This window comes from Giraffa tippelskirchi, chromosome 5 (genome assembly GCF_054371585.1).
Source record: "Giraffa tippelskirchi isolate mGirTip1 chromosome 5, T2T-mGirTip1v1.2.pri, whole genome shotgun sequence".
Lineage (NCBI taxonomy): Eukaryota > Metazoa > Chordata > Mammalia > Artiodactyla > Giraffidae > Giraffa > Giraffa tippelskirchi.
In genome coordinates, this window is record NC_137279.1 from 134,812,699 (window position 1) to 134,828,514 (window position 15,816).

At 36.9% G+C, this 15,816-nt stretch overlaps 1 protein-coding gene across 1 annotated transcript in view; it reads left to right on the forward strand.

The window, feature by feature from the left end:
* The window catches only part of COL24A1 (collagen type XXIV alpha 1 chain), a 441,974-nt gene that overhangs the window by 139,931 nt on the left and 286,227 nt on the right, over window positions 1–15,816 (forward strand). The window contains exons 11-12 of the mRNA XM_081490017.1: window positions 2,207–2,260; window positions 5,352–5,405. Of these exons, the coding sequence (XP_081346143.1) occupies window positions 2,207–2,260; window positions 5,352–5,405 (108 nt within the window). The remainder of the gene's footprint in view (window positions 1–2,206; window positions 2,261–5,351; window positions 5,406–15,816) is intronic.

Consider the following 15,816-nt stretch of genomic DNA (forward strand, 5'->3'; position numbering starts at 1 on the left):
GGAAATTCAAGAGACATCTTGCTTTTAACATGTCCAAGAGAGAACTACAGCTGATATCCAGTCCTACTCTCCTCCCTAATCTTTTCCATTAATCATTTTCCCATTGTATATGGACTAGATGCCAATCAGTCTCTTTCATTTCCCATCCTGGAAAAAAAATTCTATCAGCTCTGCCTTTAATATGTGTTTTGAATTTGCAACTCCCATAATGTCTCTTCAACACTATAGCCAATGGTATATCAGAAGATAGATCTGAGTAAAAGCCAAGCCACAAATAAGGCGTAATAATTCCTTTTGTGTTCCAGCCCCATTTGTCTCTCTAAGTACATGCCTCTCTCTCTCCCCTTTGCTCCTGTTACATTGGGTAGCCTGCTGTTTTTCAGGTAAATCTCAGGCCGTTTGCACTTATTCTTTTCCTCTGCTGGGAATGCTCTTCGTGATCTTCCTCCAGATATATTTACGACTCCCTCCCTTATGTCCTTCAGTTCTCTGGTCAGATACCCTTCTTAGGGATGGTTCTGCCCACTGTAGGGAGCCCTCAAAGCCCCTGCTGGTCACAGTTCCCTTCTCTAGCTCCTGCTTTCTCTTTGACACTTATCTATACAAGCAACTGTATTTTAAAAGTTTATTTTATAGATATTTGTTTATTTTTTTTCTCACAGTATAATGTCAGCCTAAAGAGGACAAATAATTTACATGTTTTGTTCATTCCTAAATGTTCAGGAGGTTGTTCAGTAAATATCCGTGGAGTGAAAGAAAAAAAAATTATCCCTGAATATGTGAAGGAAGACATAGCAGTTTCCATTTCCCATAGGTTGGAAACAAAATTTACGAATGGAAAATTATCTATTATTAGCTAAGAATGGTAGTGAAGTCAGAATTTGAATGATAATCTCAATTCTGTATTTTATGAAGAGTGAAATAGAAAAGGAAATATTTTTCCTAGTATAAAATAGTCAAGTAGGACTGAGCAACTAAACAACAATAATAAAAAAAAGTTGATTTTACTACTGTATCCAAAATTTTAGATTGAAACATGTAGTTATATTTCTCTTGAAATATAAAAGTTTCCAGGGTATGAAAAATATCTATTTTATAACAATAAAAAGAATTTTGCCAGTTAGAGGGTTTTTGGGGTTTTTTGGTTTGGTTTATTTTTTATTGTAAAAGTAATGCATGTACTTTGGGCTTCCCAGGTGGTTCAGTGGTAAAGAATCCACCTGCCAATGCAGGAGCCATAGGGAAAGATCCCCTGGAAGAGAAAATGGCAACCTGCTTCAGGATTCTTGCCTCTAAAATTCTATGGTCAGAGGAGTGTGGCAGGCTATAGTCCATGGGGTTGCAAAGAGTAGGACACAACTGAGCATACATAAAATGCATGGTACATTGCAAGATTTTGGAAAATATTTAAACTTGGAATGATGTCTTAAAATTCAGAGATTTAGTATAAGCAGTTTTTTTTTCCCACTAAAAATAACATTCCCCCATGCTAAAAATTATAACTCAATATGTCACAAAGACTATAAAGAAAGGTGAGCGCTGAAGAGTTGATGCTTTTGAACTGTGGTGTTGGAGAAGACTCTTGAAAGTCCCTTGGACTGCAAGGAGATCCAATCAGTCAATCCCAAAGGAAATCAGTCCTGAATATTCATTGGAAGGACTAATGCTGAAGCTCCAATACTTTGGCCACCTGATGCAAAGAGCTGACTAATTTGAAAAGACCCTGATGCTGGGAAAGATTGATGGCAAGAGAATGGGATGACAGAGGATGAGGTGGTTGGATGGCATCACTGACTTGATGGACATGAGTTTGAGCAAGCGCTAGGAGTTGGTGATGGACAGGGAGGGCTGGCATGCTGTAGTCCAATGGGGTCACAAAAAGTCAGACATGACTGAGTGACTGAACTGAACTGATGTCACAATATGTAGTTCTCATAAAGAAATGTTTCCATTTTAGTACAACTTTATTGATTAGAAAAATCAGCTATGTCTGGGAAATTTCTAGGAATCTTCTCAACATTTAAATTTAAGGATAAATGAAATATACATTAAAAAGATAAGTAATCTACATTCATCTTAATTTAAAATATGTAATTTTATTCAATACCATATAAACTGTATATAGTGCATGACATTACATACAATTGAGGAAGTATGATATATGTAATTTGTATTTCATCAAGTGTTTTATAACTATTTTATTTAGGGCCCTAAAGGAGATCCAGGTTTTTCCCCAGGTCAAGCTCTTTCTGGAGAAAAGGTAATTATTTGTCCGTAAAATAAAATCTTGTTGATATATTTCAAGCATTTAAAAATAACTTTTACTTTTTTAAAAATATTGATTTTACTTGATTTCAAAGTATGTAATAACTATTGGATTTTAATGAAGAAATATTTGAAGAATCAAGTAAATGGTGTCATCAGCCTAACATATCAGTTAAAATCATGTAATTAATCTTACTGAATGTCCATTCTGGCATGTTCTTGTGCTTCCTGCTAACTAGGAACAGATGGGGCAAAAAATTAGAACAAAATGTTTTTGGTCCTAACCTCAAGAATATGGCTATTAGTATGGACGCCATTAGAAATTCTAATGCCATTTTACGCCTTTTTTAGAATGTTTCTACATACTTTATCTTGTTTAAATCTCACAGTAACAGTGACAGAGGCTGTTGTCATTTTTTTTTTTTCAGTTGAGAAAAGAGGATTCATAGAATTTAAGCAGTTAGCAAGTGGAAGAATTAATGATATATCTTAATTTTCTAACTTTCAATACAGTATGCTTTTCATCTTACAATGCTCTCAAATACACACACATATGCATTTAGGTAAAAAGAAACTAATATTTCAAAGTAACAATAGCAACAAAAATCTTTTTTAGAAGGAAGATACTGTTTTCCAGTGAGAATGAATACAAGTTGAGTATTTAGGCATATACAGGCAACTAGCTTTGTTTAGTCATGCGCTTGATGAGTGTTGTATCACATTATAGATTGTTTTTGTTTATGTTGTATACATTCACAAACTTTTAAAATCCCTGAATAATTTTTGTGATCCCTGGGTTGAAATCTGATCTTTTAATTGGTTTACAGAAACTCTTATAAATTTAAGAAAAATTACCTCACATTAATGGATAGTATACTAACAAATTATCAACTTTAATACAGAATTTTAAGAATTTCATTGCGTGATGGAACTGAGTTCACTGACTAAACAAGTTAAAAAGGAATGGAAGTTTATTATTAGAAACAGTATTTTCATTCATCCATTAATTATGAGGAAGAAAATTCTTCAATCTGAGAAATATAGATGCCATGTTTAAAAATGTGTAAATATGAGACATTTGATTTCTTAAAACTGAGAAATTAGACATCCACTCTCTCTTGGTGAATGCTTTAAATAATCTCCCCAAATTAAGCATTCAGATTTTATCAAATGCTTATTTTTAATCTTCACTTGTGGCTTCTCTGTACAAAATATAGGGTGGTCAGTGTGTGTACAGTTTCTGTACAAAATATAGGATGATTCAGCCTGTGAGTTGAGACTAGGGAGTATGTCAGTCTTCTTTTTTTTAATTTTTTGGTCACTCATGTACAAACTGTACTATATAAGAAAAATGTCATAAGATTTAAGACTTCATAACATGTTTTCATTAAGCTTTAAGTGAAATCCAGCTTTCAAAATAAAAGATATTTCTAAAATGGTAAAATAAAATTTTCCTAAAAATCATATTTATATAAAATTAGGTTCAGTTATTCTGAGGAAGCAGGATATTTATACATATACAATATAAATTCAAAGAAAATATAAACATTAAATTGGTGTGAGTATAGGAGGATTGAGACCCAATTGAATTTTATCTTTAAACATTTAGCTATTTTTATAATAAATAGTCAATGATGAAACAATATAAGCAATGCAGAGTCTAGTCCTTCAGCATGTAATATCCAGTAAGTAACATCTCTCATAGAACACACATACATATTTAATTCCTTGTGGGACCTTAGTGACAAATAAAGATAGTTTAAATAGTGGCAATTTTTCCTTTCCCATAAGACAACTGTGATATTATTCTTATTCTCAGTTTTCAGATGGAGGAATTTTGAAGGGAAATCAACTGGTTTACCCTGGATTAGAGCTAGTAGGGGATGAGCCTCCATTTTTCTGCTTCCTAACGTAGCTTTCTTTTCCTTCTATCAGAGTAATAAGTATAAAAAATATATGTATAAACCCATCATGCCATAACAAATGGATGCCATATTAATAAAACATTGAACAAGAACATAAAATATTAGAACAAATGGAAAAGCACTTGATAGTTAATAATCAGAAACATTCTTTTCTGTTTATTTAAGTTGATGACATTAAAGTAGATAATGCAGTGAAACATTTATGTGCTATAAATAGTACATAAATAGTCATTATGGAGTTTATTTAGGATTATTAACTAAGTACTTCTTTTCTTTGAAACAACATAGTTTTTTTTCCACGCACAATGAATTTGTTACAGCAGAAAGAGGGAAAGGAACAGAGGTAAAGAAAAAGTGTACCTCAAGTAAACTGGTTTAAGATTTTACCCCCATTCCTTTTTGATCTGTTTTGTCCTTGTCATTCACACATCCTCCTCTGTGTCTCTCATTGTCACTTTTACCCAACACAGACACTCCTTGCCCCTCACTGGTGTAATTTCTCCTTCTCCTACCCTGCTCTGCAAGCCCTCATCAAATCTGGGGGAAGGGATGAGAACAGAAGGCCCTAATTTGTTAAGTTGAGTCTGTGGACCAGCACAGTCTTCCCCAAAATTTTCATTGCAGTTACTCTGGCTACTACAGTGGAAGGCACCAGGACAGCCCTGGGAAGGGAAGTGCCCCTTTCCCTGGTCCAAAGTGTGAACCTCCTCCTGCTCCCCACCCCCCAGCTGTTCATTGATGTTCCACGTGGGAGTCCCACCAACCTGTGGGTCCTCACCTAAAAAGGCAGACCTGAGCCCTCTGCAGCTGTGTTACAAAGTGCTGGTAGAATTTTTAAATAGATTTCTTTACATTTTTAAAACAAGGTAAGCCTTGGAAAAGGTGGAAATTTGGGAAGTAAGGGGATTTCTACAGAAAAGAACATCAGAGAAAAAGAAGCAGGGTCATGAACGGGGTGAAGTACTGTCCAGGTAATCAGTACTGAAAGAAATAAGGGTTGGGAGCCTCAAGGAAGTTCTCAGAAAGCAGGTGGAACTTGAGCCAGATTGAGGAGATCAGTAAATAAGATCTTGGCAGCCAAGATGAACTCCTACAGCATGGGAGTCATAATTTTCAGTTTTCTTTCATAATATTAAACCTCCATTTGTGTTTTGTTCTTAGGGTGATCAAGGTCTTTCTGGATTAATGGGGCCCCCTGGTATGCAAGGTGTTAAGGTAAGATGTAGTTTTATTTTGACATGTGTGGGTACCATGTGGATCTGGGAATTCTCCAACTCCTAAGATCTCATTCTGAAGTTGAGCCCAAAGTCAGTGTTTTAAATTCCCTTTCTCAGCAGTAGGAATTAGGATGCTGTCTTAATCCAGGAAAGTGGTGCCCACCAATGACAGTCTTAAGAAAATATAAGAAAACCTTTCAGATAACAAAAGGGACAAAATTCATATGCAGAAGAAAGTCACTGATAGAATATAGAAGCTTTTCTCTGTTTTTACAATTATATTAGGGCAGTAATTTACTTCTGAAACATTAAAGTTACTTTGTGACTTTTATATGTCCAAAATGAGGTACCCTTGGATATAGGTAAGATATTTGACTTTTTTATTAAAGAGTTTCTCATTTTATTAGGAACTAATAACCTCTGCCATGATGTATATATACAAATGTGAGACCGGAAGCTTAAGTAGAGTAGAAGTGAGAGTTGGGGATAGGTAGTAAAAAATAGTAGTCATGTGCATATGAGTAGCCTTTTTCTGAAGTAAAAAGAAATAGTAACACTGCTGCTATAATTTTTATAAAATATGGTATGCAGTTTCATGAATTAACACAAGTATAAATTCTCCTCTATATAGTCAGCTTGTCTTTTTCCCAAACACTGAGTTCTTGGTTTTCTGCAGGGGATAAAGAAGATACAAAATTTCTGTCTAAGGTAGTAAAGGCCCCAAAATACAGGAGAGCAGTATTTGATTTGATGTAAATGTCTGTTGTTCAGTCGCCAAGTTGTGTCCAACTTTTTGTGACCCCATGGACGTCAGGTTTCCCTGTCCCTCACCATCTCCCAGAGTGTGCTCAAGTTCATGTCCTTTGAGTCGGTGATGCCATCCAACCATCTCATCCTCTGTTGGCCGCTTCTCCTGCCTTCAGTCTTGCCCAGCATCAGGGTTTTTCCAGTGAGTCAGCTGTTTGCAGCAGGTGGCCAAAGTATTAGAGCTTCAGCTTCAGCATCAGTCCTTCCAAAGAGTATTCAGGGTTGATTTCCTTTAAGATTGGTTGGTTTGATCTCCTTGCTTTCCAAGGGACTCTCAAGAGTCTTCCCCAGCACCAGTTCAAAAGCATCAATTATTCGGCACTCAGCTTTTTTTATAGTCCAACTCTCCCATACACTACTACTGGAAAGACCATAGCCTTGACTATACAGCTAAGCAATTTCTTTGCTTTTTAACACACTATCTAGATTTGTCATAACTTTCCTGCCAAGAAGCAGTCATCTTCTAATTTCATGGCTACAGTCACTATCTGCAGTGATTTTAGAGCACAAGAAGAGGAAATCTGTTGCTGCTTCCACCTTTTTCCCTTCTTTTTTGCCATGAAGTGATGGGACCGGATGCCATGATCTTAGTTTTTTAATATTGAATTTTAAACTGGCTTTTTAACTCTTCTCCTTCACCCTCATCAAGAGGCTCTTTATTTCCTCTTTGTTTTCTCCCATTAGATTGGTATCATCTGTAGATGTCTAAATATATTTAATATGTATTTATGTATTTAGACACCTATCATCATGTAGATCTCTAAATGTATTTAATAATGAACTGTGTTGGTGTCTCATATCATATCCTTTTCCTCTTGGGAGATTTAGATTGAAGGTGGTATTCTAGCTCTGGTTAATTTGTTCAGATTCCCTCTTCTGTTTTCTAGGTTTCATCAACCTTGGACAGGTTACTTAACCTTTCTAGGCCCTAGCTGCCTCATCTGTAAAATGTGAAGATAATACTACCTACTTCATAGGGAGTTGTTGGGAACATGAAATGGGTTAATACAGTGTCAGAAAAACAGCAAGCTGTTAATACATCTTAACCATAAGCTGTTTTTCTGGATTTGGAAGGCATCCTGACCTCATTTGCTTCCCTCCTAAACCCTCCTAATTGATTAAAAGCATTTTGATCTCTTAAAGTATCTTTCCTCCCATGACCATACCACACCATTATTCTTATGGCTTTTATCTAGTCTTCATCCTAGATAGTTCTTGGAATCTGACAAGTTGTTTGAGGTTATTGGTTGCTTCCATGAAACTGCAGAGTGATCATTTCTACTAAAATTGATGTTATTATTCAGTTGTGAGTCTGTTTAATGTTACTTAGTATGCCTCTGACTGCTAAGTAGACCCCTGAGGAAACTGTACTGATGCATAGCATCAAAGAAAATCTTATGGAAATTACCATATTCATTTTACTTGCTGTTAAATATACAGTTATTGCATCCTGACAAATGACATTGTGTATGAGACAAACTAAACTTATTTTCCAATCTAAACCTAAACTAATTCTCCACATAGCAGGCTTGGAACAAGCTTCCATCACACTTTCTATGTGCATGTCTTACTTTAATATGAATGTGTGGTAGAAATACACTTGCAGTGAGCTTGGTAGACTGTTCTTGTGGTTTGTATGAAGTGGGAAAGGACCAGACTGAATATTGGGTGGAACGTTTAGGTAGGTTATGAGCTGCTTTATGGGATTTACTAATTTGGGTTCATTTTTTTAACCACCTAAGCATTCTCAGAATTACTTCCTGCAAATAGGATCCATGCTAGGAGAATATAGAATGACAGTTCATATTTGTTATAACCCAGAACTCCTATTCCTTCATCCTTTCAGTTCTACTGCTAAAATGCCACAGTAATTCTTAAGGTCAAGAGAGGAACTTAAGTTATTCATTCTGTGTTCAATTTAACATAAGTCTAGAGAGGTTAAGAGAATTAATTGCTCAGGGTGACTCAGAATGATAGCAGGATTGAGAGATAAAACTTACTAATACTGAATTCATTGTGAACAGTCTATGCTTATAATGAAAGATGAATAAAGTACTTGGGTTTTGATTAGTATGAAGTTTATTACATATTTTATCTATCAAACTATTTTTGAATTATAATTATTATTGTAAATATTAGTAGCTCCTTTATTATGTGCAATGTAGACTTATCTGCTAAATCTTCTTTTTATCTTAAAAACAACACACATTGAGACAGATACTAAGTTCAGTATTCATAAATAAGTTAATTGAATTATAAGATGGTCAAGTCATTTATTCAAGGCCATATGACTATTAATTGACAGTTAGGACTCAAATCCAAGTCTTGTTTGACATGACTGTTCTCTTAATAACTTCAAATACTATTTCCCCATTAATATTATTCATTATACCAATATTTGTTATATGTGTGTTTCATTACTTTTGTTCAAGCAAAGTAAAATTTTGTTTTTCCTGAAAGCCAAGGGAACAAATATAGTTTTGGGTAACAAATAATAATGAGTTCATTATTCCTTTTCTCTGGAAGTATCTGAAAGTATTTCAATCCTTCAAATAATCTTTGAAGTGCCTGCAAGAAAACTGTGTGTAGAAATATAGACAACTCATGAAAATTTGAGATACAAGATTACATAAGATGTTCTGAAAACTAGAAATAATATTGAGACAGAAATAACAAAGCAAGTAAATCAGCAGCAATTTTTCTTCACTCTACTGTAGATTTTTTGGGTTGGTTTCTGCCTTTTCTGCTTTTATCTCTCACCCCTTGACTTTTTTTAAACCAGTGTTATACCATGTTTAACAAGCAGTGTGTTTCCCCAGATTGACTGGTTATATTGCCTCAATTTAGCTACCTTAATATAACTCTTATTTTCCTAGGAACTGAAGTATGTTTTCACTTCCCACTAAGTGTCTAGGCTTGTGCCAAAAAGCAGATAAATTACATTGAGAGTGCATGCTGGGTTGGATGGAAGACAAGAGTCATAAATCTGAGCTTAGACTCCAGATGAATTTTTAAATTGGATTTTAATATAGCTGATCAGTTGCTACATTAATATGGGAAGTCTGCTATTTAAAATTGTAAGAACATTAACAGTGATTTCAATTGAATTCATTTTTCTAGAATCAGGAGGATAAGTCAGATGGGAGCAGTTAAGCACATCTTAACATGAAGGTATAACTCAGAACAATTGTGAAATATGAGGCACACATTTTAAAATAGATTGTTATGAATAATGTATGGCAGTATTTTTCTGAATGCCCAAAAATTCTACTACTATGTTTGTAGTAATAATCATAAATCAATGTTCATTCTTAGAAATTAGTTAAGTTACAAAAGATCTTTCCATTACATCTTTCCCTTTCCAAGTTGGAAAGGCTAAAAGAGCTGAAAACATCAAATGGACTGCATTATGATTTATCAGTCACTCAAAACCTATACAGCTTTTCACGATTGTTTAAAGCAAGGACAGTACTAAGGAGGTACAACAATACTGAATTTTGATGAGACGAACAATAAAAAGAAAATCCATGCCTGGAGAGAGAAATAAGGAGAATTCTTATGTTCCATAGCTTATAGATCATCTTCTCATCTGCCCAATATTCCTGTAAAAATCTGCAGAGTCACATTTTTGCTTTGTGTTGGTTCCCAGTTCAAGCTTAGCACTTAGAGTCTAATATAAAAGCTGCTGCTTAGGGGCTCTGCTGTCACCACTCTGACCATCTCCCCTGCACTGTGCCTTCCCACTAATGGTAGGGGAAGCTGAGAACAAGGTGACACATACTGAACTCCCCCACAGGCAAGCCCATGCCTACCAAGTGGTGTAATTTGTGGGACTTCAGAAATGTTCCTTTGCCCAAAGTTATTTCCCTCTTGTGATTTACATTCTAACATTTGTGATAAATTCATTTGGCTAAAAGTATTTCAGTTCCCAGAAAGTTTAAAAAAGAAATTCTGTCTTCAAAAAAAACACTGTTATCAGTCATATAGCAGCGTTTCAAGAATTAGTTTGTCCTACTCTTTTTCTCCATGAGAACTAGTTGAAAAGGACTACAACTAGACTTGAAGGGGGCTGAAGTAAAAACTGAGCACTAATTAATGGAGGTTGTTGTTGATGTTTAGTCACTAAATCACATCTGACGATTTGCGATCCCATGGACTGTAGCCTGTCAGGCGCCTCTGTCTATAGCATTCTCCAGGCAAGAACACTGGAGTGGGTTGCCATTTCCTTCTCCAGGGGATCTTCCTGACCCAGGGACTGAACCTGAATCTCCTACATTGCAGGCGGACTCTTGACCACTATGGCATTGTAGGTCAGTATTGTGAGGAGTTTGGGACAGAGGTGGGCAGGAGTCTATTGTGGGCATGAGGGAAGTATGTTCCAAGAAGGAGGGGACATAGGTAGATTAGAGAGGTTTGCACAGTCTTCTTCCTATGATTTGTCTCAATCTCCTCAGTTAACTGGTATCATTGTTCTATATAATTTTTTGCTTATTCTTAAAACTTCAGGAACATTATTGCCTTACCTCAAGTAGTATTAGGTTGGTGAAAAAGTAATTGCTGTTTCAGACCGTGAATTTTATATCATTATAACTAGGCTCAAACACATCTTTATTAATCAAAATAAGAATCATTACAATCAATACATTTTTGCCAGTGAGAAATATGTTTGTTTATTCCTGTAGTGTAAAAATCTGTGCTTCGAGATTTGACAAATTCTTGGAAAGCATTTGCTGCTTCCTGCTTGCTATGGAAGCCTTTTTCCTGCAAAAAGTAGTTGAGATTCTTGAAGAAGTGGTAGTCAGTTGGCAAGAAGTCGGGTGAATATGGTGGATGAAGCAAAACTTTATAGCTGTTTGTTCAACTTTGAAGCATTGGCTATGTGACATGCAGTGGGGTGTTTTCTGGAGAATTGGGCCCTTTTTGTTGACCGGTGCTTGGCTGCAGGTGTTGCAATTTTCGATGCATCTCATCAATTTGCTGAGCCTACTTCTCAGATATCATGGCTTCACCACGATTCAGAAAGCTGTAGTGGATCAGACCAGGAGCAGACCACCAGTAACTAGGACCTTTTTTGGGGGGTAAGTTTAGCTTTGGGAAGTGCTTCCGAACTTCTTCTCAGTCCAGCCACTGAGATGGTTATCACTGGTTGTCATATAAGAGCCACTTTTCATTGAATGTCACAATCTGATCAAGAAAAATGGTTTGTTGTTGTTGCATAGAAGAAAAGGTGACAATTCAAAACAATGACCTTTTTGACTTGCAGTCAGCTCATGAGGCACCCACTTATCTAGCTTTTTCACCTTTCCAATTTGCTTCAAATGCCAAAAGTTGGTAGAATGGTCAACGTTGAGTTCTTTGGCAACATCTCGTGTAGCTGTAAGAGGATCGTCTTTGATGATCCTCTCAGTTGGTCATTGTCAATTTACGATGCTGGCCACCACACTCCTCATCTTCAAGGTTCTCCTCTCCTTTGCAAAATTCCTTGAGCCACTGTAGTGTACCGCAAGTTAGCAGTTCCTGGGTCAAATGTGTTGTTGATGTTGTGAGTTGTCTCTCTGCTTTAGGACCCATTTTGAATACAAATAAGAAAATCAGTTGAATTTGCTTTTTGTCTGACATTATTTCCCTTGGGGAAGGCAATGGCACCCCACTCCAGTACTCTTGCCTGGAAAATCCCATGGACAGAGGAGCCTGGTAGGCTGCAGTCCATGGGGTCACTAAGAGTCAGACCTGACTGAGTGACTTCACTTTCACTTTTCACTTTCATGCATTGGAGAAGGAAATGGCAACCCACTCCAGTGTTCTTGCCTGAAGAATCCCAGGGACAGGGGAGCCTGGTGGGCTTCCGTCTGTGGGGTCGCACAGAGTCAGACACGACTGAAGCGACTTAGCAGCAGCAGCATTTCCCTAGTCTAAAATAAATATAAAATAAACAACAAGTAATAAGTCATTAGCAAAAAAAGCAAGAAATGCACATTAAAATGACATATAACATAACCACATTTAAGAATATATTCCAATCATATCAAACTGCAAACTTCAACAATGCAAAACTGCAATTGCTTTTGCACCAACCTAATATATTTTCATGGTTGTTGATTTTTTTTAATCTCGTTCTTATTTCTTGCTTCAGGCTTCTTTTTCAAACAGCTATGGCTGGCGTATTGCTATTTCTCATTTTTGCCATAGGTTTCCCTGATTATTTTGGCCAAACAGGGCTATAAACCTTTGTATTCCTCTTGGCATTGCTGACATGAGTCCTGTAGTATGTGAAAAATTATTAGATACTTGGACCTAGTCTGTAGAAGAATGCTATTATATTGTAGAAAATGAAATTTTAATATTGGCTTTCAGATAACAGTGCATTAGGAAATAAAAGGAAATATATGTGTGATTTAGGGGTCCTTAAGTGCAAGGACTATGTTTTATTTACTGTGGTATTTCAGCCCAGTGAATGCCACATAACAGCCATGCTATTAGTGAATGAATGAATGCTGCTTGTAAGTTTATTTTTATTGGAGCATTGTTGCTTTACAATGTTGCATTGTTTTCTGCTGTACAGCAAAGTGAATCAGCCATATATACGTGTGTGTGTGTGTATGTTTATATATCCCCTCAACAGAGCACTGAGTTCCCTGTGCTATTCTGTAGGTTCTCATTAGTTTTCTGTTTTTTACATAGTAGTGTGTATATGTCAGTCCCAATCTCCCAATTCATCCCTCCCTTTCCCCACTTAGTGTCCACATGTTTGTTCTCTACAACTGTTTCTCTATTACTGCTTTGAAAATACGTTCATCTGTACCATTTTTCTAGATTCCATATATGTTAATATGCGATATTTGTTTTTCTGATTTTCCTGTGTGATAGTCTCTGGGTCTGCCCACATCTCTGCAAATAGCACAGTTTCATTCTTTTTATAGCTGAGCAATATTCCCTTGTATATATGTGCCATATCTTCTTTATCCATTCATTTGTTGATGCTGTTTATAAGTTTAATTAACTGTTCCCTTTCACCCAGTCCTTGTGGTTGTCTTCTTCCTGAAGCAGTGCTTCTCAAGTCAGTAACCCTTCTCACCTGTCTTATTTTCCCCTCAGTCCTCCAAACACCCTCCATCCCATTTAGGTAGAGTGAGTAGAACTAGTTAACCTGCTACTAATATCTCAGTGATGTTGCCTTTCACGTGATCATGTATAAGGATAGCCCACCTTCGCCTCAGCTTGAGGAGACTAGACAGAAGCAAAAGATACAAGGAAGTTGCTTCAGACAAAAGGGTGGTTTTGAGATAAAGTTTGTCACTAGAATTCTGCAGTTGTTTTAATCACATCATTTTGTGCTACGGTTCATTCAGGAAACTAGTATTAGGTAAACAAGATATAGTTCCTGTGTTCAAGTAGTTTACTGTCTAAAAAAGTAAGTAGATACTAAAGTAAATCACAGAAGTATATTAGTCTATAACAAGTGCAGTGAAGATGTGAAAAAGTTTTTGTAGCAGTGATTGAAGGTTACCTAAACTTCTTAAGATTGTAGGTGGGGAAGTGTTTAGAGAACAAGGAAAGAGGCAACATTGGAGCTGCATCTTAAGGATGAACAGAAGTTATCATGATGATACTGTAGTTAGTAGACATGTATGCTGTCTACACACAGGTGATGACATAAATCAAGGCTTGGAGACAAGAAACAGGTCCTTGTTTGGAGATTATAAAGTGTTAGGCAAGGTGTGTCTGGAAATAAGGTGCATTCAGGGGTCAAGTCATGAAGGAGCTTCGATACCTTGGTAGAGCATTTACCATATGAAAGAGAGCTACTAAAGGGTTTTGAGAAGAGGAAGGCCAGAGGCAAATCATTGAGTCACCAGAATTACTTTGGTGTTTTTGTGGATTCTAGAGAGGAATGCTCCTACTTTTCTGAAACCTAAAGTTTAGGTAAGGAGGCTCAAGATAGGAAAAGAGAGTTGATAATGCAGAAGTTGTCTTATACCATAGGGGGTACTTTCTCATACATAGGAAAAATCTTTATTTTAGTGAATATAAGTCCTTCCTATTTAGTGGAGGAAAAAACAAGAAAAACATTCATATATAAAGTTGACAACATGGAGATAATATCATTGAGACTCTTTCTCAATACAGGCATTCCTCACTTTGTGTGGTTCCAATATACACAGCTTTCACTTTCCATGGTTTAATTAACACCAGTCTCCCAACAACGTGGTTCAAATTTCACTGACCACAATATATTAACTGTGATTAGCTGCATAAAGTATAAACTTTGCTACTGGCTCATCAGCTTACAAGTCTCTGCATAAATAGTAGATGTGCATCAAGATCAGTGACCAGTCACATCACTTCATTCAGAATCTGTTGGTGATTGTACTGTGCACATCTGTTAGTTACTACATAGACAGCAGAGTGTGTCGCTATGTTGCTTCCTTCTCTCTGTGATGAACCCATGTGACATTTTACACAGATGGATAATCAAAAAAGACAACAACAACAAAACAAAACCTGGTAAACAAGATGAAAGTACAGTGAAATAAAGAAATAGTGATAACAGAAACTGAAATTAGAATTGGATCAGTTCAGTTCAGTTCAGTCGCTCAGTCTTGTCTGACTCTTTGCGACCCCATGAACCGCAGCATGCCAGACCTCCCTGTCCATCACCAACTCCCTGAGTCCACCCAAACCCATGTCCATCGAGTTGGTGATGCCATCCAGCCATCCCATCCTCCATCGTCCCCTTCTCCTCCTGCCCTTATTCTTTCCCAGCATCAGGGTCTTTTCCAATGAGTGAGCTCTTTGCATCAGGTGGCCAAAGTATTGGAGTTTCAGCATCAGTCCTTCCAATGAACACCCAGGACTGATCTCTCTTAGGATGGACTGGTTGGGTCTCCTTGCAGTCCAAGGAACTCTCAAAAGTCTTCTCCAACACTGCAGTTCAAAAGCATCAATTCTTCGGCACTCGGCTTTCTTTATAGTCCAGCTCTCACATCCATACATGACCACTGGAAAAACCATAGCCTTGGCTAGACAGACCTTTGTTGGCAAAGTAATGTCTCTGCTTTTTAATATGCTGTCCAGGTGGGTCATAACTTTCCTTCCAAGGAGAAAGTGTCTTTTAATTTCGTGGCTGCGATCACCATCTGCAGTGATCTTGGAGCCCAGAAAAATAAAGTCAGCCACTGTTTGCCCATCTATCTGCCATGAAGTGATGGGACCAGATGCCATGATCTTGGTTTTCTGAATGTTGAGCTTTTAGCCAACTTTTTCACTCTCCTCTTTCACTTTCATCAAGAGGCTCTTTAGTTCTTCTTCACTTTCTGCCATAGGGTGGTGTCATCTGCATATCTAAGGTTATGGATATTTTCCCGGCAATCTTGATTCCAGCTTGTGCTTCCTCCAGCCCAGAATTTCTCATGATGTACTCTGCATATAAATTAAATAAGCAGGGTGACAATATACAGCCTTGACGTACTCCTTTTCCTATTTGGAATCAGTCTGTTGTTCCATGTCCAGTTCTAACTGTTGCTTCCTGACCTGCATACAGGTTTCTCAAGAGGTAGGTCAGGTGGTCTGGTATTCCTATCTCTTTCAGAATAGATGGAATT